Genomic DNA, 27,879 nt, shown 5'->3' with positions numbered 1-27,879 from the left:
AGAGCGCGCAGCAACGAAACTCATTCGTACCAAAGCCAGCGAAACATGGACGAAAGAAGAAAACTACCCGCAACATCAACAATACTAAAGCTATTATAGGAACTTTGTTTTGTTATAAGGACCTTGATTACTTGTTGTTGGCATGAGACGCCACAGCTCGTTGCTATGCATAACTACAGGGGTATAAAGATACCACCTGTGGCGCTAATACGAAATGAAAAAGACGCTAGAGTTGCCGAGCCAATTGAAAACGTGCAGCCCCTGATCTTGGAGGGAAATAGCAACCTTGATAAATGCCCTCGTCCTCCGTAGTCTAAAGTATTTGACATCATGAGATCAAGAAACGTAATAACCTTTTGTTTTTTTTTTACTTTTTCAGAAAGAGTCCTTCCTGCATAGGGAAAGAAAGGGCTTTCTAGAAAATGGATGCAAATAAACACAAGAAAGAGCGTGATTAGCCGTAGTCGTTCAGACTCTTCTAGAACTGAGGGCCCCTAGTTCCATCAGCCACATATTCCATATATCCCAGCCCTGGTTCGTTGAATTGCAGCGCATTGCATTGCATTTCAAGGTAAGAACGCGCTGCACGCCAGGCTAGAAAGCGAGGCAGCTACTACTTATAGCAGCCCGTAACACCTGACAGGCCAGCAAGGTTCTGGCCCAGTCGAGCTTCCTTCCTTTCATGTTTATGTTTGAGTTCTGTCGCTTTCCTGTTTATGTCTTTCCCTGGCCACTCAATTTTCCTTCTTTCCCTCTTTGCTTTGTTTATCTTTTCAACACAGCCTGCCTTCTTTTTCCTCTTCTTTTTCTCCTCCTCTTCTCTCTCTTTTTCGGATTTTTGTGCCTCACGCTGCCGCTATTGACGTCTATTTTGCATTTGCAATTGCACAATATCAGGCAACAGGACGTACAAATTGTTTTTTTCCCCTTGCTAACGATTTCTTTTTTTTCTCCGTTGACTTGACGCCCTGCCTCGTTTCGCAGCCTTCTGTTTACCACGCAGGCCAACCGCTGCTATCGCATTTTGACCTCGTCAAAGGAAGCCTAATGTATGTATTACTCACATAGAATGCCCCTTTTTTCTCCATCCACATTTTTCGAATCCCGTATGCCATGAATCCACCTTGAAACATGACTTGGGTGTATAGAAATGGTCTTCATATGCTCTTCCCAACGTCAACAACACACACAAGACAAGCAGCAGGCAGTCAACAGAATGCAGAGCACATGGCACACACACACTGTTCGCTAGGGTCCACATGCCCTCAAAGATAGCGCTAAGAGCAGCAAAGTGCACTAGCCCTCATCTTTGATTCCACTATATGTTGTACACATAGTATCACGACACGCAACTCCCACTTCCAGACGCGCCCCTCAGCTTGACCTTTTTCAGCTACGAATCTGGTCAATGCGTGACTTGACCAGTGCGGTCGCGCTACATGGTCGCCTCTCCTTCATTTCCTTGTCTTGGAAAAGTGAACTTGGCTGGGCCTGGTAGTTTTCTTGCTTCCCAGCCACCTCTCCGACCCCCTCTTGCCACCGAAAAACATTACCAACACAGGCATAACTCAGACAGGGTTGCTAGAAAAGAGGGAAAAAAGACAAAAAAAACCACCCCCAGTCATTGTACCTGGGGCTAGTCTAACTTCTCATCCTCATTTCGTTTTTTACCGAGACGCATACCACCCATCCCACCTGTCTACAACGCCAAAACCGTGTCGATTCTTTTTTCTTTTTTTTTCTTCCTGTCGCAATCGAATGAACCTTGGAATCGCTCTTTCTCGAATTCGATCGCATTGCTTGTCCTCTATTTCGCGATACTGTGTCAAACGTGGGGCTTGATTCGCTTCATCATTCTCGTCTCCCGCTAGCCTGTGATCCCCCACAAATACTGCGCCTTATTGTCTCGCCTGCTCTATTTCGAATCGCGAACACGACGAGAACCCCCATCTTGATGCTTCGTCACCAACTCGGCCTAAATTTTGTTGACCTTTTTCTGCATTCTACCTTGCTGTGCTATTGCTTCTACTATTGATTCCACCACTGTTATCTTGGCACCCTAGACATCCTACCAAGCTTGCGATCGCGCCAATTTCCTTACTAACATCAAAAAGAGTGTATATTATCTCACAATTAACAGAGACTCTCCTGGTTCCATCCTCGACGTTGCGATACCCAACACCCGAATATTCTCAATACATCGCAGTTAATTTCTGGCTCCGGCCACATTCGTCATAATGTCTATGAGAAAGGAAGCCGAGGAGGCCGTCGTCAAGATCGCCGACAAAGTCGTTGAGGCCGTCAATCCCGCCAATGGACCCCTTCCCGGTACCCGTGGCAAACACAAAATTGCCGATGCCGTTGGTACCGCTTTGACCGGTGGCGCTGCCAATGCCGGTACTAAGGGATATCTTGCCGTATGTCCCTTTGCCCTGGTTTCTTTTGGTCCGATAAAGCCCCATCCTAACTTTTTTATCCCGTCTTAGACCTACTTCAAACAGCTAGAAAGTAACCCTTTGCGTACGAAAATGTTCACTGCTGGAACCTTGGCTGGTTTGCAAGAAATCTTGGCTTCGTGGCTGGCGAAGGACCGGAACAAGCACGGCCACTACTTCACCTCTCGCATCCCGAAGATGGCTGTTTATGGTGCTTTGATCAGTGCACCCGTAGGTCACTTCATGATGTGGCTACTCCAGCGCCTGTTCCGTGGTAGCGTTAGTCTACGATCCAAGGTCTGGCAGATTCTTATCAGCAACACAGTGGTACGTCTGACCCGCACATATTCCGTGAGATAAAATGGTATATCTAACCCTTCCATGTTTATAGATCGCACCTATTCAGAACAGTGTATACCTTGTCGCCATGGCCCTGATTGCCGGCGCTAGAACCCTCCACCACGTTCGTGCTACCGTCAAGGTTGGCTTCTGGAAAGTAATGAAGATCAGCTGGCTCACCTCCCCTATCTGCCTGGCGTTTGCCCAGCAATTCCTCCCCGAGAACCTCTGGGTTCCTTTCTTTAACCTTATTGCCTTTGTTATTGGCACATACATTAACACCACCACCAAGAAGAAGCGTCTTGCTGCACTGCGCAAGAAGCACTTCGGTGACGGCGGCCGTGGCGGCTCGTCGGTCGTCAGTGGAGGCCCCCCTCCCCCCATCCGCCAGAACATGCCTGGTGATGATTACGCCCCCTCCCACATCAGCTCACACCATCCCTCTCATAGTCACATCGGCCCTTCGATGCATCAAGGCCCCCCTCAGCCCCCATACTAAGTTCATCTCTTCGCCTATGGGGATAATAACTACCAGATCATTGCCAGTTATGTGGAAATGACTGGTAAGGCTTGGCTCAGTCGCGCTGGCGGCATTCCAACAGGACCAGTTGGTGGAGTTCTCCGGCTAATTTCTTTATGGAAATGTCACGAAATGCTCATGAATATCAACCCTGCAAAGGCTTGACCATTCTAGACTTCGCGACTTCTCTCATGTGCTATTTACTGCATGTTTTTCTTTTTGGACATATATGGCAAGGTTTCAATCCGCCATTTTTATCTAACCGCTATTTACGATTTACCAACCACTTGATATCTTGCGCAAGATCTGGAGCGGATATGGGCAGAGCGAAGAAGCGACCAAGTGGTTGCAGAAACGAGGAATGACGGAAAGCATGGGCTTTCAAGGTGTATGGATTAGCCTCTTTTTTCTGCACAGGATTTGCCGCACGCGTTCCTGTGCTGTGTTTTTTGAATCTTACATTTTTTGGTTTTTTTTTTTTGGTTATCACACTGTAAAATGAATTTTAGGTTTCAAGAAACAAGATCGTGGTTGTTTTCTACTGCAATGAACGGGATTTTGTGCACCAGGCTGTGCACTGAATTTAGCTACCGAGATGAACTCATACTATGCAGAACACGGAAAAGGGGCTCGTTTGATATGGGCTATTTGTTCTTTGCCCCCTTGGACTCCGAAAGGGTTTGACACAAACACTAGGGTTATAGGTTTTTCCTTATTGACCATTCCATGGGACAAAGTTCCTCGGGACAGAAACCAATGAAAAGGTGGAGAATATTTCAAAAGCAAGGCCTCCTAAGAAGGCGAAGCCGTGACAAGGCATTAGTCTAAACATGAACTAGTCTCAGAAATATTTTTTACCTCCCTTCGGTCCAGCCGTTCTTGTTGAGAGGCAGAAACAAAAATAAGTAAGAGATATGATACGCAGGGGAGGAGCCAAATGGTGATACATTTGTCCGTGTGTCATTTTTTCTTTCTTTTCTTTTTTGTTAGCTTTCTTGAACTCCATAGTTTTCAAACACATAGAATCTCCCATGAACTCTAGCTTTTTTTTTTCTCATGTTTAACACTGTGTTTCTTTTTTTGTTTTCGTTATTTTCTTGATCTTATCGCACTATAGTAGAAATAGACCATCCTAAAAGAACCTAAAGCAACGCGATGAAAAAAAAACTTGGGCTGTACCCACTTTAAACGGGCCAACCAGTAAAAGTGCCGGGGGGGGCTAGGTGACCTGATAACGCCGATAAGTAAACAAACGCCACTCTCATTGGCTAGACGCGAAAATGCCAGTTGAAAAAAAAGTTTTTGGGCAGCTGCCAGATTAGCACCTGAAATTTTTCTCTGTTGACTTTTCCCAAGACATACAAAGCAAGAGCCTTTCCTGCCATCCCTCTTTCTTTCCTTCCCCCTACACCAACCTTCATCTCTCATCTCTCATCTTTCAGATCTCCTTTTTCTTCATCCCATCGCGTGCTGGTTTTTCCATCTCATCCGGTTAACCAGAAGAAGTCAATATATCTTGATCTTCTTTCCCGTCGCGCATTTCTTATTTGAAAATTTCTGGCGAATCACCCGTCAGTCTTCACACATTTTCTGTCATCTTTGACGGTCCATTCTTTTTGAACAAAAAAACTACACCCTATCATTTACAATGTCTTACAACGACGGTGGTTACAACAGTGGTCCTCGTGGTGGCTACGGCGGCGGTGGTGATCGCTATAACGATCGTGGTGGCGGTCGTGATCGTGGATTTGACCGTCACGATGATCGCCGTGGCGGCTACGGCGGGGGCTACGGCGGTGGCGGCGGCGGCTACGGCGGGTAAGTCAACAACAACAACAACAACAATACCCGACTTTACACGTCTAGTTGTATCTGAGGTTCTAACAATTTTTATAGTCGCGGTGGACGTGGATTCGGCGGCGGCGGTGGTGGTGGTGGCGGCTTCGGCGGCGGCGACCGTATGGGTGGCATGGGCGCTGGACTTAGACAGCAAGAATGGGGTGAGTTACAATCGTATATGCGAGTATTGGATGTTCGGATGAATCGGAAACTAACGTTCTCTTCGAAAAAAAAACAGACCTTTCCGCCCTGCCCAAGTTCGAAAAGCATTTCTACAAGGAGCACTCCGATGTCACCAACCGTTCTGAAGAGGACATCAAGGCCTTCCGCGAAAAGCACAACATGGCCGTTGTCGGTACCGACGTCCCCAAGCCCATCGAGACTTTCGATGAGGCTGGCTTCCCTCGCTACGTTATCGATGAAGTCAAGGCACAAGGCTTCCCTGCTCCTACTGCCATTCAGTCCCAAGGCTGGCCTATGGCTTTGTCTGGTCGTGATGTCGTTGGTATTGCCGAGACTGGCTCCGGTAAGACTCTGTCTTACTGCCTTCCCGCAATCGTTCACATCAACGCTCAGCCTCTTCTGGCCCAGGGCGATGGCCCTATCGTTCTGGTTCTGGCTCCTACCCGTGAGCTTGCTGTTCAGATTCAGCAGGAAATTAGCAAGTTCGGCCGCAGCTCTCACATCCGGAATACCTGCGTCTATGGTGGTGTCCCCAAGGGTCCTCAGATCCGTGATCTCAACCGTGGTGTCGAAGTTTGCATCGCTACTCCTGGCCGTCTGATTGACATGCTCGAGGCTGGCAAGACTAACCTGCGCCGTGTTACCTATCTGGTTCTTGATGAGGCTGATCGCATGCTTGACATGGGTTTCGAGCCGCAGATCCGCAAGATTATTGGCCAGATTCGCCCCGACCGTCAGACTCTGATGTGGTCTGCCACTTGGCCCAAGGAGGTTCGCGCTCTCGCTACCGATTTCCTCACCGACTTCATCCAGGTCAACATCGGATCCCTGGAGCTGGCTGCCAACCACCGCATTACCCAAATTGTCGAGGTTGTCACGGAGAGTGAGAAGCGTGATCGTATGATCAAGCATCTTGAGAAGATCATGGATGATAAATCTAACAAGTGCCTCATTTTTGTTGGTACCAAGCGTGTTGCCGACGATATTACCAGCTTCCTTCGCCATGATGGATGGCCTGCACTGTCCATTCACGGTGACAAGCAGCAAAACGAGCGCGATTGGGTTCTTGACCAGTTCAAGACTGGAAAGAGTCCCATTATGGTCGCCACTGATGTCGCGTCTCGTGGTATCGGTAAGTTCATTCCCTTTTTTACCCTTCGCCCCTTAATTCCCCCCTTTAAACTTTGGTATAGCGCTACCCTGGGTTTTCCTGGTATGACTTTGCTTTCAATTCTAGGGACTTTCGCCTTGCGCAACACTTGTTTATGTATGTATTGTTTGGATGCGTCTTGACCTTGATTTTTGGTTTGGTATCAACGCACCCCATGGGACCCTCTTACGTGCTTACGATCGCAGCAGGGCCCGATTGTTCTACGCCCTGCACGTATCTCCGCGTCAAGTTGAGCGTGCTAGTTCTTTTACGTTATGCCATGCGATTGCCGACACAATTGCCTATGCTTTTGGGAGCGTCACTCGAAACCGGCATTTACCGCCCACCTCGAGTGTGCATTCAACAGGCGTATCGTAGAACATGAGTTTGTTGTGAAATGGTTTACGTATCTGTCCTTCGCCACAAGGTCATGAAACGACAACGAGCTATCGAAATCATTTCAGTAACAATCAGCGCTGAATCTACATGATTCCCCAAGGGTTTGTCCACGTCCATCAAACAAGCAAGTGTTCCTGGTTCTTTCATTGCCGGCTGATTTCTTCTCAGGACGATACATCACAGCCGGGATTTGTTTGACACTAGGATGAGACGCAAATTGAATGTCCCCCCATATTCTTCTCCCAACGAGCTTCCTGGAATTTCAACACCAGAGAAAAACTCCTTTTCTTCACTGTGTATTTGTTGATGATACAATCACGATGCATTTTGAAGGGAAGCTTCTAGAAAAAACGCCCATGATATTCATGTTGCCTTGTTTCTTTTCTCTTGCCATCTAGCGCTGTTGACTAGCCGAGCGAGTTGTTTAAAGTTGGCGTTTGTTTAGTGCACCCCGTTGTCATGTCATTAGTATCCCATGTCATGGACACGAATGAACTTGATACATCTGTATTGCTTGTTGAAGATGATTGTGTGCTGACGCAATCCTTTCACTTCAAACGGGTGGTTATTATGTTATGTGCTGGGCAAGCATATGTAATATTAGCCACCAATGCAATCGTGGCGCCTGGAGCATGAGCTGGAAACTACAATTGGCTCGGAGCGAGAAACTTCCAATTGCTCAACATGGCTCGCTTTCTTTTTTGGAGAAGAGATGGTTATGGTCGTCTATATCCTTGTTTTCAGTTCCTTCATACCATCACCCTGCCTGCATCTTGTGGATGTGCCTGTTGCTAACCTATAGGAAAGATGTCCGTAACATCACCCACGTGCTGAACTACGATTACTCAAACAACCTTGAGGATTATATTCATCGTATTGGGCGTACTGGACGTGCCGGTGCTATGGGCACTGCCATTACGTTCTTCACGAATGACAGTAAGTTAAACCACATATGTTCATCTTAGCACTAATTGCCTGTGTCGACCAATCCCTGCTTTGAACGCAGTATACTGACATGATGAATAGACTCTAAGCAGGCCCGTGACCTTGTCAACGTGCTGAAGGAGGCCAACCAGCAGATTGATCCCCGTCTTGCAGAGATGGCTCGCTACGGCGGCGGCGGCGGTGGCCGCTTTGGTGGTGGTTACCGTGGCCGTGGCCGTGGTGGCGGTGGCTACAGACGTCGCTAAATCACACCTTGTAGTGGTGTCTCGACGATGGCGGATATCTGCTCCATGGCTGGACTTTGCCGCGTGACATGGCATGTCTATGCAGACTGTAGCACAGTTTACTAGCCTGGCGGAGACTAGTGCTGCGAGTATGCGGTGCTTGCGTCTTAGATCCGTTCTGCTTGTCAAGTGACGCGACCAGTTCGTTTCAAGCCTCACATTTCCCATCGTCTTGATTTACGCTTGCATAATGATTCCCTGTTTTCTTTCGTTTCCCATTGGAGTATTTTCTTATTAGTTTATTACGCTGGCGTTTCGTATTTAGAGAGAGGGCTACCTGCTACTTTGGTTTCGACGGCTTGGAGAACGTATCTGCGAGCTTTCTATTTGGCTCAAAGAGAAGGACCTCGCCGAATCCTTCGCTATTTTTTTTTATTTTTCCTATGTTTCCCTTGTCATTTCTGCTCCGTTATCCTTGGGCCTGTGTTGAGGACACAGGAGGCGCTTGGTTTCTTTTATATGTTACGTTGTCTAAAATTGATTGTGTAACTTAGGTAGCACCATTTAAAATAATATCTTCCTACAAGCTTTATTGGAGTTGGGGATCGTGTAGTTGTGACTAGTGAAGCAAGAACAACATGGAGAGGAGGAGTCATGTCGTTTTGTTTGTGTAACAAAGGAAGAAGTTTGGTTTGTATTGGCCGTCTATGCTTAGCAGGTTCAAGTGCAAGATGGGGGCACATGGCTGTTGTGTTAATTAGTGATGGTGAAGCTTCAACTATTGATGTGACGCGAGAAGCTGGCTGAGTAGCTTTAGATGCATTCTTGTTCTTCTTGTGTTTGTCGTGTTGTATTATCGATATGGATGGACTTGACACATGTTTCTCAACACCTGTACTACGACAGAGCTCATATAGGTTATGTAGTAGTTGATGCCCATTACGTTGGCCATGGCTTCCATTGCTCGGAGGCTGGCTGTATCCAAAACATGTATTTCAAGATCTGTGTAGCCAGAAGAACATGACAACGACCAGCGGCTAGACAAGCAATTGTCGGCCTTGTCTGGGAGGGAGGATAAAAGAGATGAAGGAATATGGCTAACTTGTGTCGTGACGCAAGCCGTAGAGAGGGAGATGTCGCACCCAACACAGGGCAGGGAGTATGGCGCGCTGTTGCTCTTCTACTTTGTTTGTGTGCTGTAATCCGGTCTTGGTCTTGCCTTTAGTCGGGCTTGGGCCTCGCACGGGGTCCGCGAGTTTGAGGCTGCGGTTCAAGGTGAGCGCATGCATCGGCTGTGCCGGCCAATTGCATGAACAAGACAAGATCGGCTGCCTGATTCTTGCACGCAGGAGAGAGACTTGCATTAATTATAACGGCTATGGTAGCAGTTGCGGGTCGGCTCGAAGCAGATTGTGGCTGATGATGGCTCCTCAGTCTTCTCTTCAAGGGAGCCTTTCTGTCTGCGCTCCCTTTGATACGACTCTTTGCGGTTGGGATATAACCAGCCCTGTCTGTATAGCTTGACAATCGAAAAGACGATGCGACGTAGCTACACCGTGGACTTGTTCCTTATTTTCTAGGCTGGAACGTCCTCTTGCCTCTCCAAGGGCGCTTAAAATGCCCGCACTCACTCGTAGTCCTGATTCAGGGCCAAGCAATATTTCTCGCTCTCATCCTACATCTACACCTCTCTCCCCAGATTGGTCGCGGGGGCTCGTCTATCCAAGGGATAATATGGACAAATACTAGACAAGTATAATCAAGCATGGGATGCTCGTTGCAAGCCCTGCCCCCGCGGTCTCTGGCCTAGTGGTTGGACTTTGTGTCTAGGCTAAGGCAGGTTAAATAAGCACTCCCTTTCCTGCCCTCCTGCCCTCCTGCTGCTGGCCCATCTGACTCTTGTCTTCTCTGGAATTTTGTGCAACCCATCTTAATAGGACACTAAGAACTGGATCAGAGCTTCATCTCGAAATAAAGCTTCGTGCTAGTCCAAAGCTGGTAAGCTTCGTACTACCCTGGCGTCAACATGGTTTGGCCCAGGCTGGGATGTATTTACTAGCCTATAGCATTACAGGATACAGCCAACACAGAAGGTCTGATGCCAGAGCGCAAACAGCCCACCCTCAAGCCAGAAAAATTCAACACATTGGCTGCTAGCATCTAGCCGTGGCTCTCTCTCTCTCCTAGGCCATGGTAGGTCACCCTGTCTGGTATCTCTCACTATTGTCCCCCTTCCCTTCACCGACAAAGCCCTGTCTTTCCCAGACAATGTGAGTGGACGTGCATAAGAAAATAACATGCAGACAAAGCACAGTATATAATTGTCTGAGAAAGGGACAAAGAAGGGGGGGGGGGGGTGTGTGTTTTTGTGCAGTTGGGCTGGGCATAGGCAAAGGACTGCAGCAGAAACGAGACATGCATCTTGTTCCTTGTCAAATATAGTGGATGGCGTAGGACAGAGTTGATGAATCCTGGAAGAAGCGTCTATTGCCTATTGGCTGAATTCCGAGGCCAAGTTCCGCCAAATCTAGGTAGTGAAAGGACTACAGGCCGGCAGGAAGATCGAATGAGAAAAGCATGAGGAGGGTCAGAGGCTAAAGACATACTGCGGCTTAGCTCAGCGAACATGTTGTTGCATCGACTGACTAAAAGGACCATATGTGATGTTGTCATCTTCACCTTGGTAAAGTTGTTGGCTCAGAGGCGGCAGAGAGCAGCGGGTGTGTGAGTAAGCAAGTGTATGACTGGTAGACTACTATGTGTAGATTAGGCCTTGTCCAGCCGCGTCTCCCGTAGTATTTGACATGGTCTCGTGCGGATAAGAAAGAGTGTTGACTCCCCAGGCTCGGACTCAAGCCCGCCGAGAGTGAGTTTATCGCCGCTCGCACAGTACATATAGGCTAGACGGTGTTGTTTATTCTTGAGGACCTTTTTTTCGTTTTTACATTTTTCGCCCTTTCTTCCCCAAAACCTGCAGGCGATCCTTGTTCGTGAGGCTTGTGCATAGAAGCAAGCAGGCTGAATGCCTCCTGGCACGATACATATGGCACAGTGGCGTAGAAGTCCTGCTTCCTATCGTTATCGTTTTTTGCGACTCTTGTGGTTGCAAGATCGGCTGAATGTATATATGAGATGTGATGTATGACGTACGACGCGCGACGTATAGACTACGATGCATGCATATATATATGATGTACTGAGCTGTGTGTATGTATGTGCAAACAGCCAGCTACGTAGGTGCATGAGCAAATTCCTTTGATGCAGTCAGCCAGATAGTCTGGACTGGCGGAGCAGTGGGCTTTACGAGCTTCAAGCGGAGGAAAGGAACCCAGGAATAGGAGCATTAGGGGGAGGGGGGAGGGGGAAGGGGGGAGAATAACAACAGTCACATTATTCGAGAGACATTCTAGCAGCAGAGGAGCGAGTGGCCCAGGTCTCAGCAAGACTTGGGGCGGATGACAATACACATCTGACGTATATCGACCCCAAGTGACGGCGATTGTCTTTGTGTTGTCCGTATTGTCTGGAGTTTGCATGTCTTCCGTTTTAATCGACCAATAGAAAGTGAGACATGGATAGTATTATGGAATACATGTGTACTGGCCTACATCAAAACGTGCATACTTTCCTGTGCAAACCTCCTGAGCTGAGCCGAGGCAAGACCGGCTGATGCGCGGTGAAGGCGAAAAGCGAGGGTGAGGGTGGAGTGATACGATGGATGTACATACATATGGACGTGAGCTGTAGGTCAAAAGGGCGATATAGCGACGAGGCGAAGCGAGGCGAGGTGATAATGTGAGATTAGGAAAAGACTGGACAGATATGGCCAAGGGATAGGGATAACAGCAGTAAGGAGGGAGCAGGACTAAGTGGGCAAATCATAGGACACGAAGAGGAACGAACCAAAACAACAAGGTCGACTCGTCGAAAAAAGGAACTCATTTTCTTTTTTTTTTTCTTTTTTCTTTTTCTTCTCTGGCTGGCCTGTTGGAACATAGGATTGCAGCTGCACGCCCCTCCCCTGTTTCCATCATGCCATCACAAAAAATAAAGAAAGGAAAAAGGAGGCGACCTTGGGTGGCTACTGTTCAAACAGACAGGAGTAGTCAGCCAGCATTAGAACCGAGAGTCGCCCGCTTATTAAACGCGTCAAGCTAATCATCAGGCCAACTAAGTAGCTGTTCATCCCATGGGTAGTATCCAACTTCTTCTTGTATCTTGTACAGACAAGTAGCCCACTAATAACACACATGTCGGTCGTATAGTGAGCCGCCCCCCCCCCCTGGTTGGACAACCAACAACTAAAGACGACGCTAGACAAGCTGTCAAAATTCACCTTGCCCACTCTAGCGAACAGCACTAGAGCGGGCACTAAACCTAACTCTGGGCTTGGGTAGCACCAAGGCCTGATCAATGGTCAGGCCCAAGCCACTGGCCCTGCTCTCTGTCCTGTCCTGCCCTGCCCTGTCCATTTCCCTCCCCCGTCATCTCCCCTCCTTCTCCTCTCTATTGTCACTCTGTCACTCTGTCACTGGGCATGTGGCTGAAGGAAAGAAGACGAACCCAAGACTTACCTTGTTATGCCAAGACTGGTGTCTGCAGCTTTCAGGCATATAGAAGAGAGAAGAGAGGCGAGAGAGAGAGGGAGAGAGGGAGAAAGAGAGAGAGAGAGAGAGAGAGAGAGAGAGAGAAAGAGAGAGAAAGAGAGGGAGGGATGGAGGGAGAGAGAAAGAGAACAAGGAAGGCTCGTCCGCCCACCAACCGGCCCATCGACCCAAAGAGAAGGGCCAAGCTCAAAAGCTTCAACCCTCTGATCTTTTGATCTCTGCTACCTTCTAGCCCTCCCCCGTCGGCCACTTCGCCATTGGCTCGCGAGCCAACAACAGTGCAGTACAGTGCAGTGAAACCATGTCCGTGCTCGGAATATTGAGCAATGCTCAGGCTATATAGTACCCAGAAAAAGGTATCCAGGATCATGGGTCTATGGGCTTTTCAGTTGGATATGAATCACGCGAAACGCGGACATAAACGCAATGCACAAGCAAAGAGGGCAAAGGTCCCCGGCTCAGACGGCGTAGTAGGCCAAGCACATGAGGCAAACAAAGGAGATGGACAAAGAATTAGCCCAGCTTGTTGGTGGACTTCCGCAGGCTTCTCCTTTTTTTCTTTTTTCTTTTTTCTTTTTCTTTGCAGCAACAAGACTTTGCCGGTGAATCCCCAAGCCCCCTGACTGTATCTCTATCCCACAAAGCTGATGCTCTCTTTATGCTTTGTTATTTCTTTTCTCTTTTTATGCAGCAGTCGTAAGAAACAGGCCCGGCAGCTTGAGCCGGCGGCCCCACTTCTCTTTACCACATTATCTCAACCCCGAAGATAGGGTTACTCTATGAAACCTGGACTACTTGGTGATGTGACAGCGAGCACCGGCTGTTTAGATGCTTGTTTGGCTGAATGGTGGCTGGCCTCTTTTGCTTTGACTGCAACTCCGCGCGAATTTCAACTAAGCCGCGGCGACGTAGCCCTGGCCTCTCGTCTCTTTGCTGTGCAAGACGACGCCTGCTAGGTAAGACAGGGGAGAACAATAACAAGAAAAACCAGCCAACCAGCGCTAGCAGCACAGCAGCAACAATAGCAGTAGATTGTGGTGGTAGAATGTGCGGCACACGCCCCGAACCCAAGCCAAAGTTGCGACCTTTTGCTTGACCGTTTCTTGGTGGGCCTGTATCCCAAAAAAGGACGGGACAGAAAGAAGAGAAAAAGGCCCTATCGAATCATTATTGTCTGCTGCATGAAGGAGCAATTACGTGATTGCAGATTGTAGGAAGATACAGTAAGAAACGAGGGCGATAGGCTGGGATGGGCAAACTTGAGGCGTTGTGACCTCTTTTGAAAGGGATGGAGGGGGGGGGGGGGCGTGATCTATCTTTGGGGCCGGTGAATGAGAGAGAGAGAGAGAGAGAGGAGACGAGAGATTACCCAAGCTACTAACCGCAGACCGACAGCCAACACACAGACTGCAAATTTGGAGAGGGGTTTCAGTGTCGGTCGGTCACGGTGAGAAAGAAGACTGATGGTGTGGGCGGTGGGAGATTGTGAATCCTGTGTGGTCCTGGGATTATCCTGCTAATGCTGTTATCTTTTTCGTCATGTTGTTGTGGCTGTTTCGGTCCTGTGCCGTGCTGAGTGCGATAATGACCTTGGCGTTGGGGTCGGTGTGAAGCAGGTCTCAAGAGAAAGGTGCTTTGTGCCTTGCAAGTTGCATGTGAGCACCTACGTCCACCTAGATATATTGATATTCATCACACCGCATGCGTGCACCGCTTGCCTCCCTTCTCTTAGTGCGTCGCGCTATGCATCCATGCCTCACGCGTTAGAGACTTGGCTTGAGCTTGTTTTGTGCAAGCCTCGGGCTGCTGCTAGCACCCATCTGGACAAAAGTGAAATCCCAATAACATCGCGGGTAGTCCAAAGCCGTAGTGTAGTAGACCTGGACCTAAATTAGTTGCCGTGTCCATTATTCGTTGTATAGGTTAGGTTTCCTTCCCTCTACTAATGGCTTTAGTGCCATCGTCGTTCATTATTATTTTGGTCTGAAGTCCAGGTCAGGGAGCCTTTTTGGCTTTCTTTAGCCTTCATGTCACGGAGACAATAAAAGTACAAGGAAATTAGCTTGGAAGGACGAGGGAAAAATAACGATAAGGAACAAGGCTTTGCTCAACACGAACCTTGACATCATCCATCATCATCTATCCATCCATCCATTGGCCGCTCGCTTTTCCATTCCAACTTCTAGTCTTCGAAGCAGCCAGGCCTTGTCTCCCTTTGCCTTGCTGCCCCGTTTCAGCCACAATAGCATATTTCCTGCAATATTCATATCCACGTCCGCGTTCATGTTCACATGTTCATGTTGGTTCGTGAAGAACAACGACGCTTTGGGTCTGTTCTGTGCATGAAGCTTAGGAGAAAGAAAGGCGCACACAATAATAATAATAACAATAGGAGGAAAGAAAATTAAAAATGCACAGATATAATAATATCGCACCCCTCCCCCCCCCTTCTCTATCTCTCTGGTCGGCCGTGAGACCCGGTTCGCAATAAGAGCCCAACGACAAATTGGTTGGTATTTGACTGGTCGCTTTGGCCTACTGGTGCCTCTTGCCTGGACCAGGTTTCATTTATGCCAGCGTCAATCAAAAAGTAAAAAGACCAAGCAAGCAGGCCAGAGCGGCGATCACAAGACAAGGCTTTTTTGGGGCTCCTGCTATATTTTCGGTCTGAACTAAAAATCTATGTTGCAGATGCAACAGGATCTCCAAAGCGGACGAGGGAATGTTGGCTGCTGTGAGAGAAGTTGGCGGTGACCCTAGGGTTTAGTGCCCGGCCTAGACTTGTGGACTCGAAAATTCCAAAACTCGAAGACTCGGACTCGAGGACTCGAGGACTCGAGGACTCGAAGAGGCTGTTTGCTTTCTTTTTTTCGGGAAGGAGCAAGCTACAGAAATTAGTAGTTGCTTCCCTAGGCTCCCGAAGCCTGTGTGCGATAGCTGACTAGCCCTTCGAGACCCGCCCGCCCCGTCTATTCCCCAAGTTCGTCTCTAATGGGGGTTGTCTGTCTAGCCTTGCCCTACTTGAATATACTTGGACAGGAAGTGTAGGCTCTCACTCACCTGCAGGTGGGTTCACATGTTATCTCGTCCTTTCCCTTCCCGACTTTCAGTCCCCCATCATTACGCCCCAAGCCATGCGAGAGCCTCCCCTCCCTCTCTCTCTCTCTCTCTATTTTTCTCTTCTTTTATTGACTTCCAAAGGTCCAAGTTTCAAGGTACGGAGAAAAGAAAAAGAGTCTGGGAATAAGAACAAGGTGCGTTGCATAACCGAGACCCAGCCGATAGTATCCTATGATGCCATGCCGTGCTCTATTTTTTTTTTACAATAAAGTGAGTCTAGGAAAACAACCTTGTAAGAACGAAAGAAAAAGAGAAAAGTAGGCAGGCGTTGTTTTAAGACGTTAAATAAATTCAAGTTCCAGCTCAAGATGGGGTTTTGGTCAGTATTCTTTTTTTTTTTCTATTTTTTTATATACACCTTGCTGAGTAGGTATTCCGCCTTTCTTGATTTTTTTTAGGCCGAACTAGGTAGAGCCGTCGAATATGCAATGGCTATGCTCAAAAGAACACAATCTGTCTTTTGGCGTATTGTCAGCGTGCATGTTGCCGCCTTTGCTTTATGACAGGTTTGTCATGCTGATATGTTGTTATCTGAGATGGACCGCAAGGTCATAGGTCCGCTTGGTCGGTCATCCCCCAACGCCCTGCCACTACGTATGTAAACGCACCTGTCCTGGCAAATGGGCCCTACCGATACATTACAGGTGGCCTTGTGATTCGATCAGAAGATGCTTCGGTCCTTCTTGTCCTCCTGTCTTTGCTTTTGGTATTGCGTGCTGAGTTATTTGCGGATTTTTGCCTCATCATGCACAGCTTGTTGACTGCCTGCTATATTCGATGCAAAATCACGAAGCAACATGCAACGCGTATACGTTGCGTACTTGTTGATGCAAACCCATCTGGAGGACTACCATGCCATAACAAGGGCCGAAGGGCTTCTCGGCTGTTGGTTGGCTACTGGGCGGGCCGGTTGTGTCCTCTGACCCTCTTTTCTTTTGCCTCCTTGCCTGGAGACTCTGAAACCCGAGGGGATGATTGGCTGAGGGTACTCAAGGTATTTTTCTTGGTAGCTTTGTGTGCTTCTTCCATGCTCCTTCCTCTGATTCCTTTTTCTTTTCTTTTCTTTTCTTTTCTTTTTTTTTTTTTTTTTTTTTTTTTTTTACCTACTGATGCAGATGTAGAGCTCCCTTTAGGAATTATACTGTACACCCAAGAACCTGGTTCTCGATGCCTGTGCTGTCAGCGCCCATCTCCTAGTGCTAAGCCGAAAGCAGTTTGGCTTTGTTGGCTATGCTTGGGAGGAGGAGGAATGGCCGAAGCTTGAGTTGGAAACGGTCTTTTTTTTCTTTTTGGATTTCTGCATCGTTCTCTTTATTTGCCCATCTTTTTTCTCTTCTCTCTTTTCCTATAACTCGCCTTCACGAAAATCAGGGGACTCACCCTCCTCCCCCTCTTCTTCAAACTAAGTCTAGCCTAGTTCTCTCAACCAAGTCTAAAACAAGACAGGTAGAAACGAGGCATGGTTTTCTTGCGTTGTTCATTTATTCCTTTTTTCTTCTTGTCGAACAACTTGTCTCAGTAGGGACACCATCATGAGCTTTTTTTTTGTATTTAGTGTCAAGACACTGGGAAGATTAAGAGGAAAAAAAAAGAAAAAGAAAAAGAAAAAAAGTAATAAAATTTTGCCGGTCTGACTTCGGCATTGCGACCTCAAGCGGAGAGGGAGCCTAGGCTCGTTGTTTCATTTCATTTACTTTTCTCTGCTCCTCGTTTTCCTGTTGCGGTTCTCGTCGTTCGTTTTATTTGGGGCTTAATTGTCTTCTCCCTCTCTCCCTCCCTCTCCCTCTCTCTCTCGTTCTCCATGTTAAAAACTTTCCTCTTTGTTTCTCGCGATATAGCCTCAGCCTACTATATGTGGCCCTCTACTAACAGGCTAACAAGCGGGTGGCCCCCTGACTAGTCAACACCACTAAACTGAGGAGTGCAGTGCTAGGCATTTTCACTCTACCGTCTTACCTACCTTGGCTTGGAGTTGTGTTGTGTTGTGGCACTTGCTGCTAGTGTCAAGGCTTGGCCCAAGGACTCTGCAACAAACAAGGCCAACCGGCTTGGGCTTATGTCCTTTGCTGGGGGCTTAGGCTGGCTCCGGGGTTGACAGCTGCTAACTAAAGTACTGCTAATTCGAAACTCTCCATAGCCCTGGGTTATCCGATAGGCCGGCAGTGGTGCTGGGCTTGTCTAATACAGCAATGCATCCATCAATCTTAGGCTCTGTAGCACAACGCTACGGGCCATTTCATGCATCTAGCAAAGAGAACGAACCACATTGAAACGCAGCGAATAAGACGACAGCGCCTATTATGTTCCATTCCTTGTTCTCTGATCTCGCTCGCTCGCACTACAACGTAGATAGCCACATACTCTGCGTATATACGATGCGCACATGTTTATGTTGAAAGGGAAACTGCCATGCCAATTAGGGAGGCGCGACAATATTTAGCTGCGTACTCGAGACGACCTCTTTAGGAAACTGCCTCCCTTGAAATAGCCATCATCGGCCATTCCGACAAGCATACACACAGTGGATTGCGATTAATTCTGAACCAAGACGCAGTGTATTAGACGTACTAGCTTCGAGGAAACTACCCAATTTCCCATTTTGATTCATGCTTTATACACCACGTGTATTATTCTCTGCCATCATCATCATCATCATCATCGTCATCGCCATCGTCATCATCACTGCCTTCATCCCCCCCATCTGCGTCTTCATTAGCCTCAACTTATTAGGATATCCTCATTTTAATCTGGAATTCCGTTTCTAACGCTCAGTCAATGGCTTTTGCTCCGTCTGGCATTAATCCTCCTTGATTCCTTGAAATGCCATAGTTGATCCTGTACTAGTCAATACCCGCATAGAAACTCGATAGTTTCATTTGAGTTACTACGCAATACAATATCACGGGTCAGAACTGCTTGCTGTGAGCTGCACATGTGATCACGAGCAATACACGTTCTCTCTTCTCTTTTTTTTCTTGCAGCGCGCGCCTCTTTAGCTTTTTTTGTCTCTCTCTCTCTCTCTTCTAATTTTCTTTCTTCCCTCTTTTTTCGTTGCTCGTTCTACTATATGAGACCATGAGATAAGAAATAGAATGACAAGCCTGCCTCGCCTCCTCCTCTTCCCCATCCCCATCCTCTTTCTCTTCCTCCTCGCTCCTCCGAGTAACGTTGTGGAATTTGCTTGTTGAGACCGGTAACCACCGGCCCCCTTCTCTTCTTCCATCTTCGTCCTCTTCCCCAACTAACCCCCCCCCCCCCCCAGACAAGAACGCAATACGGAAGAGGAGACATGAGAAAACACGAGAACCTAGCAAAATAATGAAAGGAGCAGTTGCTGGCCGTACCAATCCTCATATTCCGAGCCTCTTCCCTGTCAGAGGATTCTCTTTTATATATTTCTATACCATGTCCTTCTTTCTTTTTCGTCCATGTATACACTGTATACAGTATTACACTGCGGAAAATTATTATTATTATTACAGACACCCCTTCAGCTTCTCTTGATTCACTCGGCAGGCCCTTTTTCTATTCTCTCACTCTCGTCAAGACAGTGGGGCGGGCTTTAAAACATAAGGAAAAAAAAAAAAAAAAAAAAAAACAGAGACATTTGAGAGAAGACATGTCAAACAAAAGAGACGCCAGGCAAGTGAGACACCCCAGTGAGGAGCAAAATATTTCCCACGGCAGCTTACTCGGGGTAGAGACAAGAGAGTGGTGAGGCCGAGAGCAGAGAGGAAAGGAAAAGCACTTCTCAGGGGTTCAGCGTCTACCTGCTTTCTCACTAGGCCCGCCTGTCATGCGAGTCAACGAGGTTCTCCAAATGTTCTAGTTGTTTTGGTGTTCTTATTTTCTTGTCTTTGCTCCTGCTGCTGCTGCTGCTGCTGCTGCTGCTGCTGCTGCGACGTCTTCCCTGCTGCTTCGTGGTTTGTTTACCCAAATCAGCATTTGGTCGGACTTGCGCGAGACATGAGAAGACGTGACATAGCAGTAAACAGGCCAGCAGCAGCCCGCGTCGTCATAGGTTTGGGGTTCGACTAAATATTGCACGTCGCAGGCTTTGGTCTCCTGTTCCTTTTCCGTCGGTAGCCGGACACGACGAAAGCCTCTATCCAAGCTCAAGAAAATAAAATACATATATATATATATATATATATATAAAAGTGCACGAGGCCACCAGAGCGTAGGTCAGACAGAAAGTCCAGGGGAAGTTCACAGCCACTTAACACTAGGAGCAAAACGTATCCCGGATTCATGGATGGCTTAAATATGCCGAGGCACAGTATCTATGTGTATCCTGTTACCGAGACCGTTATTCCCTCTCGCCTATTCTCTTTCGACTCGGAGATTGTATATGCTGCAAAACCCAGATACCCTAACTCACCAACACTAGAGGACTTTCGTGCCGCCCCTTAGCCAACGACATTAGCCTCTGGTCATTTTTGAAGTCGCACAAGCCAGTGCCTCGAGCCTACCCTCTGTAGCATCACCCCCAGGGCAAAATGGGAAAAGGGAACGAAAAAGACCCGAGCTCTTCTTAACCAGCTGCATAGTGCTACAGCTAAACTCGTCCTGTACTAGTATCACAAGATAGCCATGGCAAAATTCCCCAACCTATGTTTCGTGCTTCCTTACCCTTCGCTCTCCCGTCTTAGTGTCTTGCAGGCTTTATCTAGCCCGGCTCTACCACAAATCGATAAACAAGAACATGGTCAAGATCAGGACCCGTCAACTAGGACGCCTAGCACTAACCCACGCTAAACACGGCTTGCAACTGCTTCAGGTGCTGGCTAAAATCTTAAGGCTAGCTAGCAATGCTTGGGACTAGGCCATGTCTTTTCCAACTTGTATGGCTTAAAAATAGAATGCCTTTGCTGCTGCTAGTGCTCATTGTTGGCAAACCCGTAGTAGCGTAGCAATCCAAGTGCTTGATGCCAAGTTGCCCACAGCAACTCACGTGTGATAGTGCATTGCAGCATGCCTTACTGTAAAGAGATATATAACAAACTGCTATTAAGTATGCATAGCCATAGGCAGCTTTGGCTGTTGTAGCGTAGGGCAAGAGAAGGTAGGCCAGCAGTAATAGGCTACTAGTTTGCATGTGATAAAGAGAGTGCATTAGTACCAAAGTTAAGCACAGATCAAGTCCAGATTGGATGAGACGGAATTTTGGAACCGAAAATAAAATAAAATAAAATAAGGCCACCAAGAAGCAAGGCTATGGAAGCTTTCGAAGCCCTGGAAGCACAGAGCAGACTCATTAGTGTGCATATTGTCCGACAAGAGCGGTGTTTTCTTCACCGAGAGGACAGGCAAAAGAAGAGGAAAAGCGAGGGAGAGCACGGTGTAGGGAGTGTCTAATGATCCGAAAGGCGATGCAAAAGGGCAAAAGGCTAGAAAGAATAGGTGAAGCTTGCAGCCGAAGTAGCATTCAGACCTACACAACCTGTAGCTGCTAGACACCCTCCCTCCTCCTCCTCCTGCTGCTGCTGCTGCTGCTGCTGCTGTTCCTCCTCTCCTCCTCCTCCTCCTCCTCCTCCCACTCCTACTCTCACCCCCACATATCCACCCAAAGGCCTTTTGCAGTAACACCCACTCATTTCACTTGACCGATGCGAACGAGACAAAAAGAAATGCGTAGCAAGGGCCTGAAGGAGTCCCCCAGAACAAAAAAGAACGGTGTTGACATTCAAAAGGAAACTCTTTGTTTCACGTCAGCCCAACCTAGCAGTTGGCAGCACCAGCCAACAGCATTTGTGTTGTGAAAGGTAGTCATCGTTGATCACCAAGTTTGACAGGACCAGTAGACAGCCTAAAAAGACATGGCCCCCCTCTCCCAATGCTACACTTCTGATATTAAGAGCAGGGGAGAAGAGGAGACAAGCTCAAAGAGAGAAAACAAAATCCTCGCAGCAATCCGGGGTGAAAGGGGAGGGGGGGAGCCAAAGGGGCCTGTGTTCAAGCAAAGAGTGGCTGGTCAAGTTGGCAAAGAGCAAGGGTACAATGGCAAAGAGACAGTCCGTCCTGTAGAAAGGGCCAATTAGAAAATCCCCAAGTGTGAGTGAATCACGAAACGAAGGAGGCAGACAAAAGGAAGCTTGTTTGATTGACGTGAGCGTTTGAGCAAGCATGATTTAGCAGACATACAGGCCAAAATAAAACAAAAAGGGAAGAAATCAACCCTGGCGCCCCGCTGAGTCGTGAATTTGTACTGTAGACACCAGATTTTCGCTTGCGTGTGTGTGTGTGTGTGTGTTCGTACATGTGTGTGCATGTGTGTGTATGGCTATGACTATAGGCGTTCTCGGGTCAGGGTAGAGTGACCGAGGACAGACAGGGAGGAGAGGAGACAAGTAGTGGGCAGAGGACGAATACGGTGCAGGGGAAAGAAGTTCTTCGTCTTTGCTATGGCATTAGTATTCCCCTTACTCAAAGAGCTACGTTCAGGCAACAATTCAGATCGACGCTGTCTTGTCGGTCAGTTGCGTCTTTCCTCGCTTATCAACATGCAATCCTTTTCTTTCAAGAAAGCCAAGGCTGGTCAATGCACAGTGATATCATCAGCAACGCTAGATGTTATAATGTGTGCTATAATGTTCATGGTACCGACAGCGTCAGGACAACCCTATTGTTAATTCTAGAGCTGTCAGAGCAAGGCCAAAGCTTTGGTTTAGCTTGCCTGTTTTTTCTCTTCTAACCAGAAAAAAAATTAACGTACCAAGAAGGAGGGTGGGTGAGGGGAGGGGGAGGGAAGGGGAAGGGGTTAAAAGAATGGGAGAGGAAAACTCACTGTCATGCGAAGACAAGACTAGAACCAGGGATGAAGAGAGAAGAAGGAGAAAAACTACTCAAATTCTCCGATATGTTGTTGTCCCATTCCCTTTCCCTATGTATGATACAAACAGACAGAAGGGAAGAAGGACAAGCGGGCGATGGACAGGTAGACAGCTAGTTAGCTGGTACTTTCATGCACCCAACCAACGATGCTCCCCCACAAACTTGAATCCATATGGCTGGCTGGCTACCTTGGGGGGGGGGGGGGGGGGCTTGAGCACATCCTAATCCTAGGGAGCCAAGGAAGTAAGGGAACAAGCGCAATAGCCCTGGGCTTGGCCTTGGCCTGGGTTTGGACTTGGGGCTTTGGCTATTTCTTTGTTTGGCTGTCTGGTTCACGTTGTGGCCCCCATCCCCATGGACGCTTCTAGACGTTTTACATGTTAGCAGAGATGCAGGCATATATCTAATTTCGTTGCATCAAATAGCCATCATAAGATTGGTTTGAGCATGTCCTGTCCCAGGCCACGAATCCGACATATTAGCGCCGTACTTTTGACAGCCAGCGTTAGGATGGCAATAGAAGGTGCTATGGTGTTTCCGGCTTGTCTCTTTGGGGACATATCCTGGGATAAGGGATGGGTGGGCGAGGGGAGTCTAAAAGGCCTGTGGCCCAGGTACAGGTACAGGTGCTATACGTGGCAGGTTTGCCTGACGTACATTTTGGCACGGTCCAACAACCAACAATGCGGGATGAAGGAAGCACTCCCATCCCCTCCTCGCTTTTAATCTGGGCAGCAGAAAAACGAAAACGTGGCGATATACATACCAACATCATTCCCACCACGTACGAACCTTATCATGAGACTGAGACAAAAACGTCGTCGGGGGGGTGGTAAAACAGTACGCTATGTCTCCCTCTTTGCAATCCCCCTCCCATGCGATATATCAGCGATATTTACAACAGTCGAAAATCAATAGACGGAGGGGCATCGATTCTAGGATCAACCAGGTAGCTTTGCCTAGCTGAGTTGCTTATTGGTGTGATGTGCATTATTATTAGGATCACAGGGAAAATTGATAGCAGCGGCCTTGAAAGATAGCGGTGAAGGGTCCGATCTCATTAGCACAAGCGGGGAGAAGAAGCGCATGCAATCGGGCGAAAGCCAAAAGAAAAAGAGTTTTCTTTTGGGGGAGAGGGGAAGAAAGGGATGGAACAGCGATAAGGGAAGGGGGAAGGGAAATGATAGACAATAATTACATACCACACAAAAGCAGGAAATAGTAGAAAGCTGCTTTATGAATTGAAGAATATCAGGCCCAAGCAAAGACAAAAAAAAAGCAGAGTAAGGTGTCATTTGAAATGGCAACCCATTTCGCTGATTTGCAGAAGCTAGTTCAAAATAGGTGGCGATATTTTCGCTTACGATTTAGCACATTTGTGAGCATATGTGTGCGTGCTGATTCACAACCCTAGGGTCACGAGAAACCCTTGTGCCAACATGTTGATTTCGGGAAGGCACGCGCTGCGTACCTCCCCAGTTTGAATTGCGTGTTGCTAAATTCTGTGTTTCAACATCACAGACACACGCAGCCCATGATACAAGCAGCGGTACAGCCCTTGTCTCAATGTGAGTTCATGTCTTTGTGGGTTGCTGACCTAGCACGGGAAGGAGACGAGCTTGCTTTCCTAGCCTCGGGACAGCGGTGTCCTCCTGCTTGGACACAATGCCCAAAGACCACAGGAAATCTGTCCATTTGCTAATTAAAGTTCTGATCCAGCAGGCACAAGATGAGATCGTGCAGAAAAGCCCGATCAAAGACAGCATGAGCTTGTGTACGCATGTATGTCGGTAGTATACAAATGCAACGCACGTCAAACGCATTGCAAGTGTTGTGTTGTAGTTCAGGGCGTGGAGCGAGTACATACTTGCAGTCGTATTTGCTTGCGTCCTGCACTTCTTGTTTAGGCTAGTTAGCCTTGCTGTCGTCTCTGTCTCTTCTGTTGCCTGCCTTTAGCATAAACATAGACAACAAGCCTAGAGTCTGCTGCGACTTTATAATGTGGCGGTTGGTCCTAGACGTAGATCGACAGGGCGATCCACCTCCATTGTAACCGTGGTTTTATTGGCTTATATTACATCAACCCGTCAGTCCTTTTTTTCGGGTTTCGATATTGATACACCAAAGGCAATTCGCTCACAGGGGGCGGATACATGTTGTGATAGTTCTCTGCTGGGGCTCGGAATTTCATCACTGCAAAGTTTAGAGTTTGCGTATTATGGGCAAATCTGGGCTCAGATAAAACTGGTGGTTAACCTAGCCTATCTCATCCGTAGCCAGCCCCAGCGCTGTATTGCGCAACCCTACTCCATAGACCCTAATACCAATTAATCGGTATTTTATCGGCTGGCTTAGGATAGCATGTATACTGTGCGCCACTCGTTCCGAATCGCACGGTGGAAAACCGGCAGTGATGGCCCAAATATAGCCTGCCATGATTTCAAGACACCCACCCACCCACCGCAAAGGCAGGTCAGGTCGGTCGACCTGAACTTGGTCAGCCAAGCACTGGCCTAGGAGAACTTGGAGAGGTATAACAAGGCATCAAAAGTGTGCCTGAATTAGTCGAAGCTCGGTGCCCGGTGTGTAGAAATGACGAAATTTGTCTTCTATTTCCTTCTTTTATTCATGTTTCAAACTTTCAGAGACAGCAGCCGCGGCAGCGGCGACGCAGTGGACTGGCATGAGCGAGGTTGACGCAAAGTGCGATCCAAGGGTTAGACGGGACGAAACAAGACGTGAACGTAGCGTGGGAACAAAACAGCAAGACATTGGAGGGGAGGGAAAAGGAAAGAAGAAAGAGAGGAAGAGAGCGAGAATGAGGACGAGGATCGGGGAGAGAGAGAGAGAGAGAGAGAGAGTAAGGGTGAGCGAGCGAGGGCACTGCGGAAGCAAGGTGTATAAAATGGAAGCCTCTCAACACCCTTTTCCGCTCTGCTGCGCCATGGGCAATGTCAATGTGATTTGGACGGCCGGTATACCAGAGCCGTCAAGTGATAACCAAACCTTGGGGCATGCTGGCACTGCATAGTACATAGTCGGACGAAAAAAGCCCGGATGCATTTCAGATCAGGGCAAGCGGTTGCATTGAAAACAGTGGCTTTTGGCTAACTTGTTGACGTCAAACACTACGACGTGAGGTGCATATGAAGACGGACGTATCTTAGGCCAGTTGCTGCCACTGTGACGGCACCGCTTCATCGTCGCCTCCAGCAGTCAGTCACATTCAGCTGCAGTTATCAGGGCAAAGTGGAAGGTCATAGAAGGGGATATTGCCATTTTGGGGTGCCTCACTTTATTGATCTTTCCGTTTTCCGGTATTGTCAAAAAGTGCCAGAGGGCCGTTATTGACAAGACATGCAAAGCAGTTGATAAAAACATTTTAGTTATTTGGTAAGAAAAAGAAATTACCGTTTTTCCTGCCCTTCTTAGAAAAGAAAAAAGAAACCGAAAAAAATACTCTGCAATAAAATCAAGGGAGAAAAATAAATAAATAAATATAATACATGTTGGAAGAGAATTGTCTAGCCTGTAGCCTGTAGGCAAAATCAAAATGATACACATACACCACCTAGGCGTCTTGGTTTGAGCTGCCCCTTTGGGGGAAGGGGGGGGGGGGGGGCGTGTTTGCATCTTCTTGAGTCTAGTCACTACGTGCAAGTTTTGAACTGCTGAAATGGCCTAAAAGAGCCGGATGGTGGGTAGGTGGAAGAGGGCGAGAGAAAGAGAATAAGAGTGAACGACAGAAGGGAAAAAAGGAAGTACTTAGGTGAGCTCTTCCCTCAAGTCGAGCAACCTCAAATGTGGTAGATTTTAGTTCTTTCCTTTTTCTCTTGTACGGTTCCAGGCCTGGCATTGCGAAAAGACAAGACAAGCTGAGATTTCCTGTTTCCCGTTTCCTTATTTCCTATTTTCTTCTTCCTTCTCTTTTCCCTCCATTTTTTCCCTCTTATTTTCCTTTTCTTATAGTCTGGCCCTCGTTACCTTTCCGCAAACGACAGTCAGCTCTTTCCTTTTTTGCTTTGTGCTCTTGCCTTTCCCTTCTGCTATTTTTTTTTTCTTTTTCTTTTGGGTTCTCTTCCAAGTGCGAATATTCTTTGCAACTGCTCTTGAGACTTGGGGCTCTTCCTTTTTTATTTTATTTTATTTTTTATTTTACTGAAAGTGAAAGTAAACCAAACTGAGTCTAGTGTACCCGTTCTTGGGCCGACCTTAAAAGCGCAAGCTTTCCTCTTTTTTTCCTACCGCCTCGGCTTTTCACTCCTACTTATATCTTGGTGTTGCACGCACTGCCAACTTCGGTTCTGTTCTATTATATTTTCCGCGATACCTTGATATCTACCTACGTCTTGCCATATATTGCAACAACCGCACCTCTTTGTCCTGTACAACAACTGCAACTGCCGATTACTGTTCTGACCTCCTGCCAACTGTGCTGCTCAGCTATCAGCTACCTACACTGCACTAAGGAGAAATACGGTACGTTTATTTCGTCTTGGGCTTTCACTGTTCCCTTCTTTCTTTGTCATTCAACCCCCGCCAAAATTTCCCATATTTCCAAAGACAAGAGTCTCACTTAAACTGCACACCACCACTTCGCACACATACAACACATCGTACTCTGTGTTTTTTCTCCTTTGTTTTTTTGCCATCTCGATACGGGTACTCCAAAAAGTTGCATGTTCTCTGTCTCCCCTACCCCCCTCCCTCCTTCCCTCCGACTCTTTGTCACACGGACCTGCCTTCGTCAACAGCTCTCTCTTTCCTGTTTTCAATCTGCCTGCCCCCTTCCTGCATTTGCGTGGGTCAGTCCCATGACTTCATACCAATCGGCCAGGCAAGCTTAAAAGACAAACACCAATAACAATAAAGGCGGTATGAAGATTGTTTTCGACTCTCACTCTTCCATCTCCTTCTATTTATTCCGCTCTTTCCCTTCTCTGCTACTGCCCTTCTAATTCTGCCACAATACCCCGCTACCGCCCTCACCCGCTCATTATTATACTTTGCTTCGCCTTCTCCCATCTCTCTTTTTTTTTTTTCCTTCTTCTCCCTGGAAAAAGACCAATTGGAGAGTCACCACCAAGACTATCTGTTCATCCATTCATAATTGCCAACACCCCCACAGTTTTTCTTCATCGTCATCATCCCCAAAATCATTATTTATATCCCCCGCCTTCCACTGTATATCTGTTGTCTTCCAGGCTTGCCTCTCTCTTTTCTTGCGGCCACTTCTAATTCAACGTGGGATGCAGAAAACTCTCGATCTCACTCCACCCCATTG

The 27,879-nt window shown here is 47.6% G+C and overlaps 2 protein-coding genes across 2 annotated transcripts; both read left to right on the top strand.

Annotated features, from left to right (window-relative positions):
• Positions 1-2,237: 2,237 nt before the first annotated feature.
• On the top strand, positions 2,238-3,273 carry HOO65_040367 (Peroxisomal membrane protein PMP22; the record flags this gene model as incomplete). Its single annotated transcript, XM_071002937.1, has 3 exons — positions 2,238-2,417; positions 2,502-2,762; positions 2,827-3,273. 3 exons carry the CDS (start codon positions 2,238-2,240, stop codon positions 3,271-3,273), a joined length of 888 nt encoding a protein of 295 aa, XP_070859210.1.
• Positions 3,274-4,942: 1,669 nt separating this feature from the next.
• Positions 4,943-8,055, top strand: HOO65_040366 (ATP-dependent RNA helicase DBP2; the record flags this gene model as incomplete). Its single annotated transcript, XM_071002550.1, has 6 exons — positions 4,943-5,112; positions 5,191-5,294; positions 5,372-6,448; positions 6,554-6,583; positions 7,673-7,801; positions 7,892-8,055. The coding sequence occupies 6 exons, from the start codon at positions 4,943-4,945 to the stop codon at positions 8,053-8,055; spliced, it is 1,674 nt and encodes a 557-aa protein (XP_070859209.1).
• Positions 8,056-27,879: the final 19,824 nt, after the last annotated feature.

This window comes from Ceratocystis lukuohia (assembly GCF_044167205.1).
Source record: "Ceratocystis lukuohia strain C4212 chromosome Unknown Supercontig4_pilon, whole genome shotgun sequence".
NCBI classification, from domain to species: Eukaryota; Fungi; Ascomycota; class Sordariomycetes; order Microascales; family Ceratocystidaceae; genus Ceratocystis; species Ceratocystis lukuohia.
The sequence above is the reverse complement of the archived record's forward strand: the minus strand, read 5'-3'. Positions and strand labels throughout refer to the sequence as shown.